The sequence below is a fragment of the Grus americana genome, chromosome 5 (assembly GCF_028858705.1).
Source record: "Grus americana isolate bGruAme1 chromosome 5, bGruAme1.mat, whole genome shotgun sequence".
Lineage (NCBI taxonomy): Eukaryota > Metazoa > Chordata > Aves > Gruiformes > Gruidae > Grus > Grus americana.
Window position 1 is genome coordinate 20,646,482 of NC_072856.1, and position 22,733 is coordinate 20,669,214.

At 51.3% G+C, this 22,733-nt stretch overlaps 2 protein-coding genes across 25 annotated transcripts in view; one reads left to right on the forward strand and one right to left on the reverse strand.

The window, feature by feature from the left end:
- Nucleotides 1-3,758, forward strand: part of HRAS (HRas proto-oncogene, GTPase) — a 42,975-nt gene extending 39,217 nt beyond the window's left edge. For all 5 annotated transcript variants that reach the window (XM_054828523.1, XM_054828525.1, XM_054828521.1 and 2 more), the window contains 3 exons: nucleotides 343-502; nucleotides 1,225-1,349; nucleotides 3,452-3,758. In XM_054828523.1, coding sequence (XP_054684498.1) covers nucleotides 343-502; nucleotides 1,225-1,344 — 280 coding nt within the window. In that variant the 3' untranslated portion in view covers nucleotides 1,345-1,349; nucleotides 3,452-3,758. The remainder of the gene's footprint in view (nucleotides 1-342; nucleotides 503-1,224; nucleotides 1,350-3,451) is intronic.
- A 3,534-nt stretch (nucleotides 3,759-7,292) lies between these two features.
- The window catches only part of LOC129207495 (USP6 N-terminal-like protein), a 92,048-nt gene continuing 76,607 nt past the window's right edge, over nucleotides 7,293-22,733 (reverse strand). For all 20 annotated transcript variants that reach the window (XM_054828517.1, XM_054828500.1, XM_054828509.1 and 17 more), the window contains 6 exons: nucleotides 22,510-22,630; nucleotides 21,479-21,573; nucleotides 19,723-19,788; nucleotides 18,229-18,328; nucleotides 16,884-17,036; nucleotides 7,293-16,657 (listed from right to left, as the gene is read on the reverse strand). In XM_054828517.1, coding sequence (XP_054684492.1) covers nucleotides 15,357-16,657; nucleotides 16,884-17,036; nucleotides 18,229-18,328; nucleotides 19,723-19,788; nucleotides 21,479-21,573; nucleotides 22,510-22,630 — 1,836 coding nt within the window. In that variant the 3' untranslated portion in view covers nucleotides 7,293-15,356. The remainder of the gene's footprint in view (nucleotides 16,658-16,883; nucleotides 17,037-18,228; nucleotides 18,329-19,722; nucleotides 19,789-21,478; nucleotides 21,574-22,509; nucleotides 22,631-22,733) is intronic.

Here is a 22,733-nt window from a genome sequence, read left to right on the forward strand (position 1 = left end):
GAAATAACACAGGTAACTACTTAAGTATTCATTTTTATTTAGCTTGAACTATCTTAAGATCATGTCTTAATATAGATTGTCATAATTTCAAGTTGTGTTTTGTAAACAGTTGCATGTAAAGAACAGAAGTATGTTTAGTTTTCATTTCCAAAAGTGCCCAAGCTATTTTGCTGTTTACTCACGTGCCGTGGTCATTTATGTTCTCCTGAAAGCCCAACACAAGGCACTTGGCAGGAATGAAGCGTAGCTGTTAACTCTTGACAAAGCAGCTGGTGGAGAGTGTCCTGCAGCTGCCTCCTGATGCCTTTTCTCCCTTCACTTTGGCACCTCTTACTTTTGCAGGGAGCAGATCAAGAGGGTGAAAGACTCAGATGATGTTCCCATGGTGCTGGTGGGAAATAAATGTGACCTACCAGCCCGGACAGTGGAGACCCGGCAAGCACAGGACCTGGCCCGGAGTTATGGGATCCCCTACATAGAAACGTCTGCCAAAACCAGACAGGTAGGAGGAGGTTTTTAAACAAAATCTTTTTCTTCTCTTTTCTCCAGTGCTGTCCTGGAGAGGCAGGAACGGGTAGACACCACCTTGCAGACAGATGGGTGCAAGGGCCAGGGTTAGTTGCTTCCTCAAGGCTAAATGCTCCATCAGGATGTTCCCTCCCCTGTCCGGGCTTGAGCTTCCAATCCAGAGAAGTGCGTAATTCATGCTCTGGCAGCAGCGAAGGGAAAATGCCTTCTCAGGGCTTTCTCCAAGGCTCTGGAATAACTCCCATAGTCACTGCATGTCAGCTAAGCTCAGGGGACTTGGCTAACCTCATCCATGGTCTATTTTGGCAGACCTATAGGCAGAATATACCAGTGCTGGAAGGACTATGTGGGGCTCCCAGAGCACAAAGGTGGGAATGGAGCAGCTAATACCTTCAGTGGTCTAGTGGTGGCTTTTCTCCTGGGTGGTAGACCTCATTCAGGCTGCTGAAAGCTGATTAGTCTCAAGGACTTAAGAGCTCCTTGGCCTCATGGTTGCTCATTCAATCTCGCTCTCTGTTTGGGGGCCACACTAAGATCCCTGCTAGTCTTCCCAGCTTGGTTTTGTGCCTTTAACTCTGCAATCTGCACTGCTGGAAGACAGAGCTAGGGACCCCTATCTGGGGAGCAGAGCCTTCTCTTCTCTCCACTGTCCCCTCTCGAAGTGGGCAACTGCTTCAAGTGATGCTTTTCTTCCAGGGCGTTGAAGATGCCTTCTACACCTTGGTGCGGGAGATCCGTCAGCACAAGCTGCGCAAGCTGAATCCCCCAGATGAGAGCGGCCCCGGCTGCATGAACTGTAAATGTGTGATATCGTGACTACGGTGAGTTTTGGAAGCAGGAGATGGGGTGCAGCAGGCTTATATTGGAAGCAGGAGATGGGGTGCAGCGGGAATATATTGGAAGCAGGGCAGGAGGTGACTGCAGATGCACTCATCTGCAAACAAATGCAGCAGGAAACAATTTCAGCAACGGGTATTTTTTAATGAAACACCTCTTTGACTGAAATAGCATTTTTCTGTCAAAACGCAGGTAAGTTAAAATTCCCGCTTTCCTGAGGAAGTGTGTAGGTTGTTTATTTTTCCCCCTCATTTTGTGGAACAAAATTATACAGAACTGAATTTAAAAACTATGTGTTTTGTCGTGCTTTCCCCCGGAAAGCTCCTTCCCATGCTGCCCCTCTGAAAGAGGAGCTAAGCCGGTGTTGAAGGTGTGCGGCATGCTGTGTGTTCACCAGACTGGCCCTAGAAGAGTTCAGATAAAGAACTGGGTGAGTGCATTGCCTCCTAATGCACTCATGTAAATTACCTTGTCCTAAAGCTTCAGAGCAGACTGCCTCATGCTGAAAGTCCTGTGTTCCTCAGAAGAGTTTTCCCCATTAGATACATCCCCTGGGATATTCGGAACTGATGCAATGTTGAGAATTAGCCATAAGGGGGCCGTTTTGCTTTTATAAAATGTGCGTGCTGGAGCCAGAAACTGTTTTTCAGATTGTCCGTGTTCACTTGCCTGTTTTTCTTCTTTTTCTTTCCTTGTTGTTTTTTTTTTTAATGATGAGTTTATTTAAATCATTGCAATCCTGCTGGATAGCAGTGAGGGAGAGCTCCTATTGGTGTCCCTGCGTGAGCTGGGTGGCCTTAAGCCAAATGCCTGGGAACATCTGGCTGTGTAACCAGCTCCTTCCATGGCAGAAGTGGAGAGAGAGGCAATTGGGGATGAGTGCACTGGGGAGCATGTACGCCTAAGGACATCTGGGACTGGGGTTTGGGAGAAAAGCCTACACGAACATTGCCCTTAATGTCTTTTGGGGAGTCTCCCAAGCACCCGGACTGGCCCTTCACCCCTTTACACAGCTGCTGGAGTCCTAAAGAGAAGCGCATCGTGTCCAGAGATGGTGCTAAGAGGGTCTCGCTGAAGGTGGAGGTGGGCAGCTGGTTTTCCTCCGTTGCTTTTTGAGCCAAAGGCCGTGAGCACAGCAGAGGTCTTCCCTGAAAAAAAACAACGCTGGCAGCGTTTGCTTCCTATGAGCAAAAAAACCACCCAAGCACCCCACCCCTCCGCTCCCAGCCGAGGCACGCAAGGTCTCCTGGGGGCTGAGCCGAATGCTGTGCCCAGCACACTTATCACTGCTAAGGGAGGTTTTCCAGATGTTCAGGTCCTCCAGATGTTCAGGAGCGTTTCCTCTGGATGGGGATGTGAGCTCGGGGCTTGTTTCCTGCTCTAGCTCACAGCTGACATCATGGGCTCAGCAGATGCTGCTGCTCCCCTGTACCAACTGCCAGGAGCCCAGGTCCCTGTCACAGCTCGGTGGCCAGCACCAGCATGGGCAGTGCCTTCAAAAAGAGGGGCAAAAAGGGGTGGGAAGGAGCCTCTTGGAAACACTCCCTTCTGCTAAGAGACCGTGCCCTGTGAGTTGCCCACATCTTTTTCTGCTCAGGCAGAAACTGGAAACCAGACATCCGAGCTTATTCTGTCTGCAGTGGCCAAGAGCAGAGAGGGAGGAACATCAGGGCACAAAAGGAGAAGCAAGGCAAGGACACACTGGGTTTTGGGGAGAAGGGTGAGTGTGTGGCCAGGGAGATTTGGCTGCATTTGCCCTGGACTCACTTTGTGGTTCCCATCATCCCTGGAGGAGGAGAAAGATCTCACCAAACACTGCCCCTTCCCACAACGAGGTTTGGGCAGAGGCAGAATGTCTGGTGAGATGCCTGAGGCTCACCCATCACTCCATGGACCATTTGTTTGTTCCCTTCAGCATACGTGCAGATGCTTTGCTGAGCCAGGTCCAGACCTCCAAGACAGTCCTTTGCTTTCCCTCTGTGGGCAGTAGCAGGGTCATCCTGAATGTGAGGGGTGGGTAATGGAAACAGCCCCCGCTGATTGTGACGGTGAATGGGTGCTAATGAGTGTCCTCTTCTGGTTTCAGCTGACTGGACCGTGTCTTGGAGAGGTTCCCACTGTGCAGAGTGCAAGGAAAGAAGTGAAGCGAAGGAAGAAGCAAATGTATGCAGGGGAGGAGTATAGGGGGAGGGGAAGAGGAAGAGGAGGAAGAGGACAGGGGGAGCATGAGCCCCTCCAAGGACTATCTCGCACTTCACCCAAGCCTGCGGAAAACTACTTTTTTCTTTTTTTTCTTTCCCTATCCCCTCCTCCTTTGGCCTCCTCCCACCCCGGCAACTGTACAAAGCCACAGATTGAATCACAGTAAATTATTATTTGATGGTCTCAACAAATGGTCTTGATGGCTGTGTCCTCCTTCCAGAGGGTGCTGCTGCTGGTGCTCTGGGAGGATCGCTGGTGGAATGGCAGGGAGGGAAAGGCACTGAGATTTGCTCTCCATGGATCAAGGTTATGCTGCAAACCATGAAGGTGATTGGGGTGGGGTATCCTTCAGGGAAAGAGCTATCGTCATCTCCAGCAAGTCATCATGTCCCCATCCCTGTCAGCCCACGTGAAATTCTTTGCCGGCCCCAAGTTTTGGTGGGGTGGAAGAGCACAACCAGTCCAAGCTTGTCTTCAGCACTCCCCTGGGTGCTTTGCCTTCAACCTAGTCCTTGTGGGATTTTTTTATGGCCTCAGATGTGATGCCTGGAAGGGAAGAAGCATCGGGGAAGAGATCAGAGCTGGGTTCACCTCAGCTGGTGCCAGTTTGTTGCTTCCTTGATTTTTTTCCAGGCAGTTCTTTCTGGCACAGCACCTCCCAAATGTTTATGTGCTCCAGAGGTAGAATTAGGCCTTTCTGCTCCACTCCAGCACCTAGCTAATGCTAATACCTGCATAGCACATATACCTTGGACTGCTCCAGTCTGTCAGCAGTGCATAATGGTATGCAAATCCTCGTCTGCCCTGTGCATGGCTTAATTACTGGTGAGCACGTAGCAGAAGGGCTCTCCTGCACTGCAGACAGCTGTCTGGCTGCTCAACAACTGAGACTAAAGGATTCAGACTTCCAGTCCTTGGGTTGAGAGTGGGTAAGAGTGTTTTGGCTAAGGGCTAATCTGTTGGGAAGCCCGTCTTTGCTCAGCCCTGCTCCTTTGTGATTTTTGCCTGGGGTCTGACCAGCTTCTCCCACATGCCTTTCACTTCCAGAGCCAAGACGCAGCATTGCACTCAGTGCAGTGGGCAGCTCAGTGCTCGCTGCCTTTCCCTCTCCCAAGTTCCTGCACAGACTAATTTAGCTGGCATCCAGAATTAAGAGCATCAAAGGAGGAAGGTGATCCAGCCGAGTGTGGCAGGGAGCTGTTCTGCAAGGGCTAGCCCAGGCCTGAAGAAGCGCTGGGTTCAGCAGCTGAGGCCAGCAGGGGTTGGGAGCGGCGAGGGCAGCGTGTAAGTCACATGCCTCACACGGGAAAACCAGTACAGAAACCCCGGTTGCCCCCTGCACAAAGCCACAGCCCAGCTAGGGGTTCCCAGCATCAATGTGAGCAGCCTCCCATCCCACTCCTCATCTGCCGTCATGCCAGGCAGCAGCAGAATTAAACTCCAATGCTGCTTGGAGTTGCTGCCTTTGCTTTTGGCCTGGGCAAGAGAGGACTTGTGCTAACGGCTTGCATTTTGTACCTGCCTGCTCCGAACTGCTGAGGGGCACAGCCGCCACCCTGGCTGCAGCTGCCAGGCACCCAGTTCCTGAGGGAGAAGGGCTGATCCCAGCTTGAGTGGGAGAAGTTACCCAAGGGAGGAGCTGCCCTGCCTTTAGCTAGGCGTGCTGTTTGCAGCAGCGCCTGTCCCCATGCTGGAGGAGTGCTGAAGATGCTGAGTCTGGTGTTACATGGTGGGGCTGGGCTAGAGGCTCCCAGAAAACCTCCCAACCTAAGTTATTTCAAGTGTGAAGCCTGGAAGTATGGGGTTTGTTCCTAAGTTGGCAGCTTGTACACAACTTGCAGGCAGGGCAGAGGACAGGGCTACTTCGTCCTTCTAGAAGATGACTAAAAGCCTGAACAGTTAGTGGGTGGGTTGACATGGGGGCCACTTGCTTGGTGGTGTGACTGCACTAGGAACCGGGTGCTCTTTTTCTGCAACAGAGCGTATCCCATCCTTCACCAGGCCCTTGGTGAAAGATGGGATAACTCTATCTGGAGACCTTCAGGTGAGAAGTAACGCTGTGGGGCTCTAACATTCAGTGTTTAGGGGCTCTCTCAAGGACTGGGCTCTGGATGGCTGTAACCCCTGAGAATATCCTCATTTCTGGTTGGGAGCCAGAAGCCACAGTCAAGGACCGGGAGCCATGATCAAGCAAGATGAGGAGCTCCAGAGAGCAGCAGGGGCAATGTGTCTTCACAGGACAGGCACCATCTTCAGTTGCAAGAGGCTGGCATGTCTTGGGGAGGGTGTGCTAGAGCAGCACTGGCCAGAATACAAAGTCCTTCAGCAATCTGGTCAGGAGCAGGAAGCCGAAGAGCATCTCCCTTTCAGAGACCTCAGGGTGAGGTTTTCCTGCTTGCTCAGGAAAGCTCTGGGTTTGGTCAAGTCACGTGTGTTATTGTAGCTTGTTTGAGTGTCTTCTAGTTGCAAAATACTGTTGCTTCCTTGGGCCACTCCTCATGGTTCTCGCACCAAGGGGTGCTGAAGATGTGCTCTTTCATCAGCAGTTAGTGTCTGTGTTTAGCAGCACACCATCAGGCACCAGACAGGCTTTTCTTCCCAGTGAAAGAGTCTAGTTGAAACTTCACAGCTTTGATCTGTTGTACACTTCCAGTGGTTCAGATATCGACAGTCTCCTTTCTGGGGTGGCTAGTTATAGTCCTATTTTATGTATGGCTAAAGCAGACATAGATGTGCTAAGAGTCACTAGGGTTCTGCAAATGGACCTAAAAGTTCATCAGGAGCCAGGGTATACCTTCATCGTGATGCAGGTGGTAGGACAGTGCTACAACAGGACAGCGCTTCAGAAGCACTTCAGAAGTCCAGTAGGGATTGGAGCTGGAACTGGAGACTGCAAGCATCTTAGGAGGACCTGACTGATAGGTGGTGGTCTGAGTCTGGCAGGTTGCAGATCAGTCTTGGTCCTTTTATGGATTGCACTCAGCAGAAGCGAGGCAGCCAGGACTCTTTGTCAAACAGCGCTGGTCAGTAACATGGCCATCTCAGGAGCTGGAAGCACCATTGGTTAGCTTTTTGCTGTAATTAGAAGATCACAAGGAACCCCAACTCAGGTCAGTGTTCAAGTCCATGCTGAAAGTAGGAGGTAGGTTGGGAGCAAAAGGAGGTGCTAAAAGCTTGGCACCACAGCTCTTCTCCTGAAATCATGTATTAATTGTGTAGTAATGTAGTACTGCATCTTTGTTCCAGGAGGTTGGCTTCAGGAGAATCACAACCGATCTTCAATGCACAGTAAGTCAGCTCTGGTCTGATCTTTGGGGTAGGCAAAAACCAGATTGTATCACTTCTCTTAGATGGAGCTGTTACTTTGGACTTGGCATTTTCACTTGCTGACTTGGTGCTGGTAATTTGGGTACAGGATAGCAATTTGCTGGTCATGACAGGCAGGATGTCAGTATAGGAGTTCGCAGTATGTTCTCTGCTTGCTAGCTGAACTTCTTGAGTCTGAAAGTAATATCAGGGTTACAGTTTCATTAGAGTGAATGTAGGTCTGGAAAAGGAATTGCTGGGTTTGGAGTCAATATGTAGTTGATTTTCTCTATAGTTATTTAAGGCACATTTGTTCTGTAAGTACCTGGACTGGAAGATGCGGTTTTCAGATACTGCAGTCGTTTCCCTTAATGACAAGGAGTTTGTCGTCCATCTCCATTCTGCTTCTGTGGCAAGAGCTTAGGTGAGCATAACGTGCAGTTATTCTGAAGAGCCACTCCAGGTGCATAGCTGCAAGCTGCAGAAGTCGATAGAGGTAAGCTTTTTGCTATGTTTGGGCACATCAGCTCATGTTTGGCTGCTGTGATCTCTTCAGCTGGTCATGGTAAGCTTGGTGCTATGCCATAGATCTCGGGCAAGTGTGAACACCACCTCTGAGAAGGCTTCAGGCAGCATTGTACTGATTATCTGTTGAGGCTGCATGTCTCGTGATGGAAGAGTGCCACTTTTGAACCTGTACTTAAATGACAGAATAGCTGAGGAGGTTTGGTCTGGTCAGGTCCAGATGTCTCGGGACTCATGTATAAGCTTTTCTCTCCCACATCATTCAAGCACCCCACACCCTATTACAGAGAGAGGTTGGGACTCCAGAGACATCACAGCTGAGTCAACTGACAAAATTGCTTACAAGTCCTTAAAGATGCTGATTAAGTGCTGGAACAGAACTCATGCCTTTTGGTCTGTGAGGGCTTCCACAGAAGCATTTTCCTAAGCTAGCAGAGATGGTGACTCCAAAACAGATGAGTGCATGGTGCTTGCTGAAGGCTTTTGCAAGCATCTGGGTTGAGTTTGCAGGAGCTGGCAGCAATGACTCATTGCTGGAGAGAGACCTGAGAGGCAAGTGGCGGGTAGCTGAATGAAAGGCTGTATTTTACAGAGCAGCCCTAGCTAAATGCTCGCTTCATCCTCCTCACTTGCCATGTGGTTGGGTAAGGAAAAGCAGACCAGATTTCCCTTCTGGACTACAGTCCAGTCCACTGCTGCAGACCTTTCCAGACCGAGCCAATACTTCGTATCACTCCTCCTTGGCTCCACCAGGAGCCGTAAATGTAAGCAAAGCCACTCAAGAACCAGCTTCCCCAAGCAACTGCCTGCCTGAGTGAGCTGCAGGCTTACACACCCCAGGAGTGGGGCTCTGGTGTGGGGATGGGCCAAGTGGCCTCCAGGGCACCAGGGCAGCCCAGGCTCTTAATGGGGTGCAAGGAAGCAAGGGCTTATGGTATTGTACCCCATCTATCCGCAGGTAGGGACCCTGTACCAATTTTGGAGCAAGGGCGAAAGTTTCTTACAGTTAACCTTTCTGTGTGTCTTAGGAAGAGCCTGTTTTACTGTGTGGAAGAATAGAGCTAAATAAGCCAGGCTTTAGTGCCTCCAATCCCTTGGACTTATGGCTTTGCTTGTGCCTTCAAAGCCATCTACAACCCCATCTTGGGCTCTTTTGTAACTGCTGCCAGTGAGTAGGGATGCTCGTGGGGGTGACACTAGCTGCTATGTCTTCTAGTGAGATGTTGGCTGAGTTGTTTCAGCTCTGGTTTGCTTATCTCCTGTGCTGTTGTGGTGCCCACGTCCTGTCAGGTGAGCATGATTGCCTCGCTACCAGGAGGATGCTGGTGTACGCCCTGTGGGCTTCCTTGGCTGCTGAGGTTGTAGTATTTGGGAGATGGGTTGGGAAGGGGTCAGACCTGTGTCTTCCAGCTGCTTGGCTGTTATTTTCTCCATGTGCTGGCAATACCCGATGATGTGCTGTAGGAAGCGGGTAGCGTTGTTCAGAGGATGGTGTGACAGCAAACATCCTGGCCACCAGCAACTGGTGGGAACTGGGACAGGCAGGTGGGGCTGGTTCCGCTTAGGACAGGTGAGCCTTACTCTCTCTGTGATTGAGTACAGGGTGTGTGGTTTAGCAGAGCCAAGGTACCAGCCCCAGCCAAGGCTGCTGGGGCTGGGGGCAGCACACCCTGTGCTCTGCATGCCCTCACTCTGCTCCTCGCCTCCCAGCCACTGCTGCCACAGCCCCTTTGCAGCACATGCACATCTAGCACAGCAGCGCATGCAAGCAACACAGCAGCATGTGAGCAGCACACGAGCATCACGGCAGCACACAACTACCACAGCAGCACGTGAGCAGCACGGCAAGCCAAAGAGAAGGAAGACTCCCAGACCCAGCCAAACTCTGGCACTGCCTCTGCCAAACAGGCCGGGGTGCAAAGCCCCCAGACACAGCACATCCATATCTCTTCCCCCCCCCCCCCGCTGCATCCCAGGGCCAGAGTCCAAAACAGCCCAAAGCCTTGCTCCCTCCCTTGGCTTGGTTCTGCTCCAGGCTCCAATTAGCATCAATTATTCAGTGCTGATTTGCTGATGTATTGTGAAGGCACTCAGCAGTGTTGCCAAGCTCTTTAGTGGTTGTGGGTGGCGGGGAGGGAGGATGAGGAGCATGGCTATGGCTCTGCAGAGGGCCAGCGAGTGACAGGGCCAGACATGGCTGCTGCTGATCCCAGCTCCTGGCACTGCTGGTTTGGCTGGTCATGAGCTAGGAAGCAGAGGAACCATAGCGGGCTGCCAGGGCACCAGAGCTGAGCACAGCTTGTGGGGCTTGTGGATCTGCATTGGAGTGGTTTCTGGGCAGGGACCAGCCCTGGGAGCCAGAGAGCTGGTGGTTTCAGAAAAGCCATGACAAGAGCAGTGACTCCACCAGGGAAAAGGGGGATTTAATGGGAATACTCGCAAATGCCAAGTGTGGAGGGAGGGGCAGCAGGAGGACTGGTCCCTGGCTGACAAGGCCATTAGGATTTAAGCAGAAGCCTTGATAACTTCCACAGAGTTCATTCACCACTGGTCCCAGTGCAAATAGGTATTGGTAAGCTTGGGCTTGGGACTACAGAGCTGTCCTGCTCTGGTTGCCTGGGAGCAGCACCCAGGTCCTGGGGGCATAGGAAGGGGTAGGGGGTGCTGCTCGACTGGGGCAGAGGCAGGACCTCCATGAGCTGAGCCCCAAAACCCTACCTAGGACTCCCATTCAGCACCCATTCAAGGCTGTGTACCACTGTGGCTCCTGCCTTAGCCAGAGCGATGCCGTCAGGGGATGTGGTGGAGCCCTGCCTGTCCCTAGTCCCTGCAGGGGCAGGGTGAGAGTACCTGGCCATGGCAAGGAGGTCATGACCAGGCACATGCATGAGGTGCAGGGACCAAGGATGCTAGGTAAGCAACATCTTACTCCATTTTTTTTCAATGACAAGTGAACCGAGGATGTTTCAGAGAGGAACAGGACTCAGTCTGCCACATCCCTCAAACCCAGCACAACTCACCTTCCCTGGGGGAAACCCTGCCCTTCTGGATGCTTCTGCTCCCTCCCCAGCAGCACAGACCTGAAGCTGTCCCAGCAGTTGGATAAATGACATACCCTAAACCCTGTGGTGCCCGCCATGTAGGTAACTGCTGCAGCCGTTCAAACCTGGTCCCAACCATCTGCTTCCTCCGTGCCGCCTGAAAGCCAACAGGTTCACCAGGGCTGTTGGTTGGCAGGTGACACAAAGCAGCTTGTGCAACTGGGCTGCTTGTGGGCACCTGGAAACACAGGAGGGATAAGGTTTGCTTTACTCCAGCCCATGGATGTCCCACCTGTGCTCATGGTGCAGCATTCCTGGGCTGGCATCCAGCATGAAATGATATGGGAGATGTGCTGAGAGCTGCATCCTCACTACACTGCTGCTCCACTGTGGTGCTTATTGGTGCTGGCTTTTTCTCTTTTTTTGCAGGTTTGCAGACCAGGTTTTAGACAGTTAATATAAATGAGCTAACTTAAGAACACTGGAGAACAAGGTAGGAGATTTTTTGTTGCTATTTGACTTCTTTTAGGTGAGGCAGAGCACTGCTAGAAGCAGCAATACTGGCCTACAGCACCCACCAGGTGATGCAAAGGGATGCCACATTTAATGCACTGCCCTTAAATCCTAGGGTGGCATTTAGCTAATCCTGGCCCCTTAGTCTTTGTGCCCTCTGTGCTGCTCTGGTAGAGACAGATGACCCTGCGTTTTCCATAACCATGTTCCTTAAGTACCAAATGGCAGCTTTCTTTTGGGGGGAACCAGAATACTGCCCAAATTTAACACCCCAAAGCCAACAGTACCGTGTCATCTAATCACAGGAGGCACTGGCCATGACATTCGGGGGGGTGTCAGAGGCACTGTTCACACACAGCTTTTTAAAATACATGTTCAGCTGTGAGTGGCACCACCTTACACTCCCAGCAACTGGTGTAAGCATGACTCAGTCCTGACTCATGTACTGTCATGGTGAGTCGCACCCACCCACCATGCAAGGAGCTGTGTCCACCCGCTCCCCATCCGGTCCAACCCTTCCAATGCTGCCCGCGGGCAGGAAAACAAACTCTAAATCTGAAATCTCAGCCAAAACAGAAAGCTGCAGCAGGGCTGCTGGCCACTGGCCACGTGTCAGAAGGGATGTGCAGGGGCTGGGGACAGGATGCTGCCCTTGGCTCAGTGAGCCAGGAAAGGATGGCAGTACGTAGAAAGGAACAGTTTTCTTTCCACTGCTGCAGGGGATGCTTGGATTTAACCACAGTAGAAAAGCAGGGAGGAAGGCAGAGATGGAGTGGGTTGGACCCACCACAGCTGAGGCACACCTGGTGAACCAAGCTAAAAGCCAGCACGAGAAGACAACCAGTCTTGTTGCAGCATCTGTTGCTGTAAGAAACATCATGGAGTCTGATTTTATGCTAAACTTTTTGAACTGTTATCATTACAACCATGTAAAACACAGCATCGAATACTCAGGACAGTCTTTTTGGATTAGCGTAAAAAAGAATGGTAGACTTTTTTCCCAAAAACCTTCTTTACAAAGAAAACAAACAACAAAAAAAGCACAGACATAAAAATGTTTTTTTTTTAAAAGTAATAATTATAATACATTAGAAAGAGTCACAGAGGAAGCGTTCCACGCTGTAAACAATAGCAATTAAAAAGAAAAGGAGATGGTAGCTGGGCTCTCAAAGCGCACAGCTGAGAGACCCTGACCTCAACTGCCATCCCACACTGGAGCCGGTCCCCATGGCTTCTGCTGCCCACCAGTGCCGCAGCCACTCAAAGTGCTCAATTACAAACAAACCAATCCCAAAAAAACAAATCCGCAACGTTGATCTTTAAAACTACATGGAGGGCAAGAACCATCCCGGGGCTGTGAGGGCAAAGATGGCGGAGGGGTGGGGTGGGGAGCTGCTTTCCTGAGTTTGCTTGTGGCAAGAGTGGCTTTTGCCAAGGGGCTGGGGCCGTTGCAGGAAGCTGGGGCAGGGGTGCGAGTGGCTTGAGCCAGTTATTTGTCAAGCTGAGCTGCCACCCTCGCCATTCTCCTTCCCTTCCTATCCCCAGCAAAAGAGCTGAGGCTGGGCCATGACCTGCCCACCCCTGCTGCCACAGACCCACCATGGCCACACCTTCATCTGCAGTAAGAGGCAGAGAAGGGGAGGGAGGTCATCTCCTAGATTATGCTTTGATGTGCTGAAGTAAGAGCACCACTCTAAGGAAACCAATGCGTCTCGCTGGCTCCCAGCCAGCTCAGGCTACTTTGCCCCCAGGAAATCGTCCCAAATCTGCCAGTTTTCTGGGGCTGCAGGTTGGAGAAGAGCTGCTTAGGTGGCACAGTGAGGAGCTCAGAGCCCTTCCCAGCAAGAAGCACACTGGTGGGAACAGGGAGCCTGTGTCAGTCTGGTCCCAAGATCACTGAAACCAGCTGGTGGCTTCCCCCAGGCTTGGAGGTGACCAAGGACCTTGTTGTGTGTTCCTGTTAGGGTTTGGAGAGGAGGAACACCCCCCCCCCCCCAATTCTTGTTGAACACCACGCACCAAATGCCATGTAATGGGTACTGTGTATTTGACAGCTCTCCAAAATTAGAGCAAACCACCTTTTTATATGTGAATACTGCAAAACATCCCAGACACACGCTGGGTGAGGAGCCCGAGTGCACAGGCAACACAATCTGCAAAGACTGTGTGCCTGCAAGGGCGGGGGGGAGGTCAAAATGAGGGGAAAGAGGTTTCAGTTCTTGCGCGCACGAGCCGAATGCTCAGCTATGTTGGCAGGAGTCCTATGTGTGCTTCAAGGAGAGGACAGACCCCATCCCCCTCAAGCTACAGAAACCAAGCCGAGGTGACCACCAGCCTTCAGATGCTTCTCATTGCTTCCCAGCAAGCTTGAGGCCAGTGGGCTGCTAGTGAAAGACAGTTGATACCTGTCCTGAAATACTGCCCAGGTATTTTAACACACAAATAGGTTTAACTACTGCAGTTACAGAAAAATGTACTCTAACTTAAAACCAATTCAAGCACCATTGTCCTAGAAAGGACTTGTGGTGTCTCAAAACACAAATACTGAACATTAATACAGCACTTCTCAAAGAGCAACTCTCGACTCCTACAGCACCCCTGCGAGGTAGCTAATAGGGTTGTCCCTGCTTTGCAGAGGGAGAGAGGATGGGCAGGGTTGGAGACTCAGCAGATGACAGGTGGGGTCTCAGACAGAGCAGGGGTTGCAACAGAAGCTGAGGGTGCTGTGGTCTGGCTGGCTACATCCAAACAAAGACGGAGTGCTGGCTTTGATGCTCTCCTTGCTGCTAACATAAACCACCACATGCAGAGAGGAAAAAACAAAACAAAACAAAACAACCCTGATAAACCCCACCCACAAAGTATAATATAGTGGCAGTTTTCTGCTGGGCTTCCAGGTAAGCTTCAGATCAGGTTATGTTACTGAAGCAGCCTGTGAGATAAAACACAGTTTTCACAGTCTCCTTAGAACTTAAAGGAGCTTTTGCCCAGGGTCTCCATTGAAAGGATGGGAATCCCACCTGCAGTCTCACCTAAGGTAGCATCTGCAGCCACCCTTTCTAGACAGCAAATACAGCCATCTGGACTAGTTTATTTCCTGCTGCTTCCATTGATCTTCCTGATGAAGTCCCTTCACATGTAGGGGTGAAGTAGATACGGGAAACAGGAGTATGGACCACATCTTTCAGTGGGGTGAGCTGTGCCCGGGTCCCTGCACACCTCCAGCCAACAGTTTGGACTGTGCAGCAGCGACACCCTGGGATGGGGAGGAGATGGACCAGCCACCAGGACTTGGTGCATGAAGGGCACGTGGGCACCCATTGTGTTACCTCCTCAGCAGTGGGCTGTGGTGACATTGATGCTCTACAGCATCACCTTCCAAACCTCCTTCCTTGGTTGTTGATTTCTGGGTGGGCTAATGTGCTTCCCTTCCCCAGCTCCTATGCTGTTTCCACCCTGACACTTAACTTGCTGAAAGCGGGTTTCAGCTTGGGCACCGTGATTAGACACCACCACACCTCCAGCAGCTTGCTAGTGAAGGCAGGAGGTTTCCCAAGGCAGCAGCCCTTTTCCTGTTCAGCCAATGGAAAGGCAGCAAGCCCGCTCGCTACCCTGGACCTGTGAGGGAAAGGCCAGCAGAAAGGCCACTCAGCCCAAGAGACTAGCCTCAGCCTTCATCGCTGTCCTTGTCACCTTGACAACTTGAGAAAGAACCACCTTGCTGGCGGTCCTCCACCAGGGTCACACCAAGGACACTCCCCCCAGGACTCACCAGCTGTTGAACCTCCGCTCTGGGATGCTATCCACTACCGCGGCAGGAGCCGGGTACAGCCAGGTACAGCTCTGCAGAATTGCATAGAGTAGGCAGTGGGCTCCAGCACCCTGCCAGGGCTCCATGGCCCTGCCTGAAAATGCTGCTGCCTCCAACTGCAGGTCTTGGAAAAGAAATAAAGATCTATTGCTACAAAGGCCTTTGAAAGTAACGCTGTTGGCTGCACTGAATGGGCATTTTAAAGAAAGCATTTTGGACTCCTATGCCTTGTGCCCACTTCCATAGCCATGGGGATCCACGGCAGGCAGGAGCAGAAGAAAATACGTGACACATTCACCAGCCCTGCCTCGCTCCCCACAGGCGATGAGGCTCGGGGACCTTCGAGGAACAAAAAATGAAAGCGCTTTCCAATTTGTCCATAGGAAAGATGCAAACCCATTTTGATGGTGGCTCCTAGCACTGGGGGCCACTGCTCCATCTCCTCACCGGGCACTCGTACCAAAGCACAGCTTGACAGGCAATGGCTGCTGTGCTGTCACCCTGTCACAGCCCTGCTGAAGGGGGGTCCCAAAAACAGGGTGAGGGTGCTGCTCCAGCACCTGCTTCCTCTCCCTCACCTCCCCCCATCCCCACTAAAACGTTATCGATTTGGGCAGCTTTGCCAGGGGAGGAGAACCTGAAAGGAAACTGTTCTCCGAGCGGGATTTGGCAACCTGCAGCGGTAATTTTGGTTTGGGGCTCAGAGAGGGTCGTGGGGCTTTCAGTGCGTTTAATGGTTTCTGGAGGCTTTTTTGTGCATCTACCTCCTCTGGGTCCAGCTCAAGAGGTGGTGGCATGGAGGCAGCAGGCAGGGGATGTCCAGTCTCCAGCAGAGGCAATGCCACCTGCTTTCTGTTCGAGAAGTCCTGCTCTGTCACGTGGGCCAGGTGGAGGGGAGTGGTGGTTTTGACAACGATGTAGGGGCTGTTCCCCTCCACTGCACGGGATGGTGCCTGCTGGAAGGGGCAGCCCTTGCCCGGCCCCGCTGCCTCTGACTCACCGCCAGACAAGATGGGCACGCTGCCGCCTGCCAGCCCGTGCGTGGGCAGCGCGCCCAAACCCCCCAGCCAGTGCATGGTGCCGGTGGTGCTCCCTGGCCCGTTCTCCTGCAGGCTGGCGAGCTCCCCTGTGGATGCAGCTTTGGATGCCAAATGCTTCAAGTCCATTTTGTCCGGCAGCGCTGCTCTGCAGTGCTTCTCAGCCATCTCCTCCTCGTGCTCGCTCTTTGGGGAGTTGTCATGCTGCGATGCGCTGGAGAGCCGCTGCCAGCCACCCAGCAGAGGATGAGGGGGTGCATTGAGTGCTTTCTCTTTGCAGAGGGAAGATGCTTGTTCTCCTGCCAGCAGGGCAGAAGGATTTGGCTGCCATACCGTGTGGTCCATAGTGGAAAGCTCAGCGGTGCTCGAGTTGGGAGGACTCGGCGTGTTTTGGAGAGATGAGTCCAAGGAGCCGTGCTCGGCTGGGGCAGGAAGGCAGACTGACTCATGGTCCACCATGGCACGGCCAGGAGCGAGAAGAGGCTGCTCTGGAGGCAGGGCTGTGGGCAGGAGGTGATGATGGGCCTGTGTCTCGCTTGCTTTCAGAAGAGGTGGCAGCTGCCCGTCCCCAGTGGGGTCTACCCGACTCTCCCCTCCCAGTGGCTGCTTGCCAGGAGGATGCAGGTGGATGTCCGTTGCTTCAGCTGTTTCACTGTCCTGGAGGATGGGAGTCCTCGCCTCCATTGCTGTCATACCTCCCGGCTCCCCCAGACTTCTGTGGGGATGGAGCTCCTTATCCAGGGGGTGCTCACCCACACAGCCATTCTGGCCATTGGCTGCCACATTGCCCTTCCTGGCTACCGGGTTGAGGGAGAGCTCCAGACCCAGGGGTTTCCGTGGGAACTCCTCAGGCTTTGCTGCATTGGAAGCAGAGAAAACAAAATAAAACCCAAACTGTGCATCAGTTCATTTTTGTATCTGGCATGCCCCGACCATGGGGAAGGCAGATGCTACACCCAGTGGGTTGCCAGCCCTTCTGGGCTGCCCTGGCTCCCAGCTGCACCAGAGGGATGCTCTGGTCCCCAGGGGACATGGGCACCACTGGCTGTTCCCACTGGGCTGCCTGCCTTCCCCTCTACCCACCTGGTGGGGGGAGGTCAAATTTCATCTTGCGCAGCTCGGTCATCGACACCTGCAGTTGCTCAATGACGGCATCATCCTCATACTGCAGTGAAGCAGCAATTTTCTCCTGTAGAAATTCCCGTAAATCTTCCAGCGTCATCTTCAGCAAGCGCTCTGGGGGACGGCAGAAAGGAGTAATGGCAGCGGCACTGCCAAATTGCAGGGTAGCACCAGCGTGGGTTGCATTGCTTTGGTTTTATCTGGTATTCTGCTGCTGTTCCCACTCTAGAGTGGGACAGCCTGAACATTTTTGCCTCTCTCCCACCCTCCTGCTGTTGCTCAGGCAGCAGGAGGATGATGGTTGGGCTGGGACCTATTGCTGACCAGGATGCACGTTTTGGGCCATTTCTGGAAGTTCTCAACTATACCTCTAGGAGGAGGAAAAGCTCCATGAGAAACCCTGAGCGTCAGAGTGAACAGCCACTGCCGAGAGCCGCCATGACCAGCCAGGGACGCCAACCTGCACTAGCCAGCAGGCAGGGATGCAGGCAAAGATGCTGCCCCACACCAGGGATGCAGGCAAGGATGGGACGCAGGCAGGAACAGGATGCAGGCAGGGATGCTGATCTGTGCCACGCATTCCTCAAGGAGGAGACATGATTCCAGGCTCAAACTTCTACCTGCCTGCCAGTTTCCCAGTCTTTGCAAACAAATGGGATACTTGAAGATGTATTTCTGGATAGCCTGAATTTCAACTGAAGAAAGAGCAGGGTGGCTGTTTGCAGAAGCCAACAAACACAGTGCCATAAATCCCACTGGCCCAAAGGTTCCCAGCATGCAATATCAGCATCACTCCTGTCCCAGATTAAAGACCTAACATGGTGACAAAGCAAGGCTGCTAGCTTATAGGAGTGGAAGGGTTCAAAGTCCCTAAGATCTCGAGGTAGAAACATCACTGCTGTAATGTTATGTAAGAAAAACAGGTTTTGGTCATTTCAGCAGTATATTAATGGATTTACTTCTCCCTCTACAGCCTTTTCAGCTGAACTGCCACATAGAGTTTTGCAGACAGATGGGTTGCTGTCTGTATTGCCCCTAAAAGCATGTTGATAAAAGATGTGGGGCACAGCATGCAGAAAGAGGCAGATGGGAGCATTTTGGTGGGGTTTGCTGTGCGCCGAGCACAAGATTTCAACAGTTGTGGCATCTCATTTCCTCCCTGGAGCACCGGCATGGCCTTTTGGGGTCAGCACAGGCCACGAGCAGGCTGGCAGTGGCCAAGCAAGACTTTCTGGGTCAGCAGAACATGGGTGGCCCAGCATGGTGCCACCTCTGCCATACAAGATGTGCTCTATTGGGACCTTACTTTTGTGCAGTTTGAGGATGGTGTAAGCCATGGCTGTCAGCACCCGCTCTCCTTCCAGGATGTAGATATCCCACAGCCGCAAGGTGAGGGTGAAGGGGGTCTGTTTCAAGCACATAATCAAAAAACCAGCTTGTTAGCACCACACTCATTAGCACTGATTGATGGGATGATGATACAGAGGCTGGTGGCATCACTATGTCCCCTCGCACCAAAACACACAACAGGGTGAGGCATTGAATGTCCAAGATTCATCTATAACACAAAAACCTATTTTATTGTCTATAGTTTTGCCTTAAAGCTAACACCCTTGGGTAGCTGGGAAAGTACTTAAAACCCGGCCACAAATGCAAAAAAAGGAGAAGGTCCGCACAGGCATACTAGCACAGGGATTCCCCTACCCATGGAGAGATCTTTCAGCCTTGCAAGCACACAAAGCCACTCTGGTATCCATCCAAACTGCCCAAACAGATGAAGGGCTATTTACGGGATAGGTCTGAAGGCCCAACAGTGCTTCACTAAGCATTAAAAAATCACTCCTTTGGTGTCTAGAGAAGTGGTCTTTCTTATACACAGGCTTATTTCTGCCTGCTAGAAAGACTTCTGCAAGAGGTATTCATTTACACCTGGACCCAATCTCACAAACAGGAGTGAACTCATATCCAAAATGACAGAGCAGCCCATCAGCTCCCAGCAAAGATTTAAGGCATCTCACCAACACAGAAATTAATACTAGTCCTACTGTGACATTTAAATCCAAATTTAGGATGCTGTGCTTACTCTAGAGTTTGGCATGACTGGCCATTGCAGCTCCTTTAAACATGTTACTGCAGTTAAAGGGATTTTGCATTTTATACAGCTTTTAGTGACAGACTGCAAAGGAGTGAGTTCCCCCTCAAGGGGAAGAGGCCATCCACTGTTTTATAGGAAACAGGGCAGCAGAAAATTGAGACTGAGGACACACAGATGTCCTATACATTAGCAAGTCTGGATCTTGCATTCAAGTGTGCTAGCGCAACACTGCCCCTAAAGTAGTCTTGGCTAGGGACTGGCAAATTAGCTCTGTACAAATCAGGGTAATTTTCTCACACTTTCATGTGTCTGCAGTGCCCAGCCCGCTCCTTTGCCTGCAGCTGCTGCAGTGCTATTTTTTCAGGTTTGTGCCCCCAGCTCTTCTTCTCCCTACGTTGTTTCCAGAGCCAAAGTGAGGCAAGAGGAAGATCTCTCCCGACTTTGAAGCTTACATTGCTGCTGCTGAGCCATCTCCCAGCGACCGCTTGTGATGAGGCAGCGGGAATTGACTTGTCATCAGTGACATGCAGTTATTTTTAGCTTCTCCCTTATTCATTTTTTTGCCGTATGAGAGTGTGCATAATATCCCACCTTATAAAATATTAACACCTTCTTCAAATTATGATACTTTTTTTAAAAAAAAACAGGCAGATTAACCATGCATGCAAGCAGCAGAGCAGCAAACAACCCACAGAGCGTCCTCACCCGGTCAATGAAACACTGCAGGAACCACTTGGTCGTGTAAATCCCCGTAGTCATCTGCTCCTTGTCCTAGGAGGAGACAGCAGAGAGACACAGGCGTTTCACCAGGCTGGCTTCTGGAGGTTCAAGCAACTCATCGGGCTTTTGGGGAGGTTGGCTGGTTGCTTGCTTGCTTGCTTTATTAATGCTGGAGTCTGGGTGCAGGATCTGGCTGCAGTTTGTTTCCAACAAAGGCCTTACTTTAAATAGCAATTTTGAAGCCCTAATTTGGCCCTTTGCCCAAGATATTCATTGAACCTGACCCTCAATGTGGCCAGACTTCAGCCACAACTTTGGAGAGGGATTTCTAGGAGAAGCTTTTCTGGCCTAATATCTACTCCAGCGATTTACAAAAACCTTCCAGGAACCCAAACCACGCACTCCTTGCAGACTACCATTTTTGTTTCCATAGCAACTCCCATGCAAGCCTCTCAGAGGACCACTTAAATGATTAACCCCAAGTATCCCACAGGTAAATGCAGACCTGCACAGTCAAGCCAGCTTTGCTAGCACTACTTCATTTGCATGGCATGGCTGCTGCAGTAGGATGGCCTGACAGGCTAAGCAAAACTCTTAAAAATCTCACCAACATCACCCTGGTCTATCACTTTTCTGTCCCTGTCTGGCACCTGGCACAGCACTCGCACACAGCTTTGCTTTTTCTGGCACAGCCGATGGTGTGGCACGGCTGGTGCTGGGATGCACAGCGCCCTGCACGTGCACAAAGTTGACAAGACCACTCCTGCAAGGCCAGCAAGGTGGCAGGGATGGGAAGGGAAAGAAGCCCATGGGATTAATGGTCAGCTCTGATCTTTGCTTTTGGCTGGTGCTGGACACCTGCAAGCCCAGGGAGCCTTTGGGAGCCAGGAGGCACGAGCAGCTTTCAGGGAGTTATTCCTGTCCTCCCCACGCAGGTTTCCCTACCATTATGGCTATAACTAAGTGAAAACCTGTCCTGGCTCTGTTTCACTTATACAGCCAGGGCTGGCTCATTTGCAGCAGGAAGCAAGAGCTGTTGCAGATGATGGCAATATAAACAGCTTTTCCTGGAGCTGGGCCACTGAGTCCCTTGGGAGCATAAGAAACCTTCAGGAGTCTGGCCACTGAATCCCAACTGTCTATAGCAAAAGGGAGCAGATGCTGCAAAACAGTCGCCTAAACATTAGACTGCAATCGATGTGTCCTGCAGATGCTTCTCCAGCCACCAAATGGCCTTGTACCATCTGCTAGAGAGAAAAACAACTGGACATGCCTAAGCAACAAAACACACAGCAAATCTTACATACCCCCTGTCTTTAAACAACAACAAAGCCATTAAATGCAAGCACTTGGGGCTAATAATTATTGAATTAAGACTCCACACAGTCCAGCATCACCCTTTGGGCTTTGCAGCTGGTACAAGAACACAGCCCAGCCTCGCTGCTGTATGCAACAGGTCCTTTTGCTACAGGCTCTGTGAGCCTTCCTGCTTGGCTTTCCTAAGGAAGCCTTCAGATTTTAGCAGTCCCTACACCAATGATGACCAGCAAGCAAATGATAACCATTCGCCTCAGCGAGATTCAGGCATCCCCTTTAATAAACGCTTGCCTCTTTGTGGCTGAAGCAGTCCTACACAGTTAGAAAGATGTTCAGGTGTGCATCTGTTTGGCAGAACATTACACTAATTGCTACAGCATTAAAACACGGTATTAGTATGGGAAGACTAATAGCAAAGAGATACCATGTGCTTCTTCAGTTTCGGAAACAGTTTGCTTAAAATCTGCTCGTGGTGAGCTTGAAATCTCTGCAGCTTCGGGAATCCAGGAATGAAAAAACCTTAACAAGAAAAGATGAGAGAAATAAAACATAATCAGAAAAGCTCTGGAGCAGTCATGGGGGCTGCCAGATTTTCTAGAAACTCATCCCCTGCATTGCCTGTTGAAGTCGGCTGGACCACAGTGCACCCAGCTACCTCCCCTGGCATTCCTCCCAGAGCCCTCCCTCATGGGCGACAGCACCCTCAGCACCAACACCAGCTGGTCCTTCTCACTCTGGCCCTGCAGAGCAGACCCACTCACCTCCCCACTGCCTGCCCGCCTGGGACTTGGCTTGGCCAAAACCTCTCTGAACACCTCTTGGTGCTTACCAAGGTTCAGAGAAAAGCTGAAGATGTTTGACCACCACAAGCTTGTGCAGCACCCCGTAATCTAGCAGGACATCTGTTTAAGACGGTCTGGAGTTATCAAGCCATAAGGCTTAGCCCTCCACTCATAAAATAACCCTCTGTGCATAGATTACTGCTAACCACAAGTAAGATGAAAGGATCTTTAATGTGTTTGAAGTAAAATAATACAGCACATTTGGTGGAATTACATCTTCATAAAAACACAAGGGCACGTAGCTCATGGCATGCTAAAAACAGAGCATTACATGATGCTCTTGGATGTACTTCTGTAAGACTTCTTAAATACTCGTAACCTTGAGTTAATTGATTGCCACGGGCAAGGCACTCAGGAGGGAAGATAGCACCTCTGTGGAAGTGTTAATTACTGATCACTAAAGCTCAGTGCTGATAAACCACATTTTTCTCTGATGAACTTGTCTGCCTCCAAGAGTGAAGTTCAGCTCCATAGTTGGGTTGTCTTGGCATATAATTAAGCCTTACCTTTTTTAAACAAGTATATGTGAGGAGAAACAAGGCTCTACTGACCAACCTAAACAGCCTTCCCTCCCATCGCAAGAGCCCCCATCCACATCCCGCCCCAGTTTTACCGTGCATGGCGTGCCGCTGGTTGGTCAGCAGCTGTGCCAGTGCCCAAAATGCATCCTCTTCGTTTAAGTACATCAGGAGGATGGCTGCGATCTGGCTCATCCCTTGGCAGTAGCTCACTTCCTGCAAGAGGCAAGAGGGGTACACGTGCAGCCACACCGTCAGACCCCACCACGATGCCAAATCTGCAGAAGCAGGTCAGGATGCCTGTGCTTCCCTCTCCTCT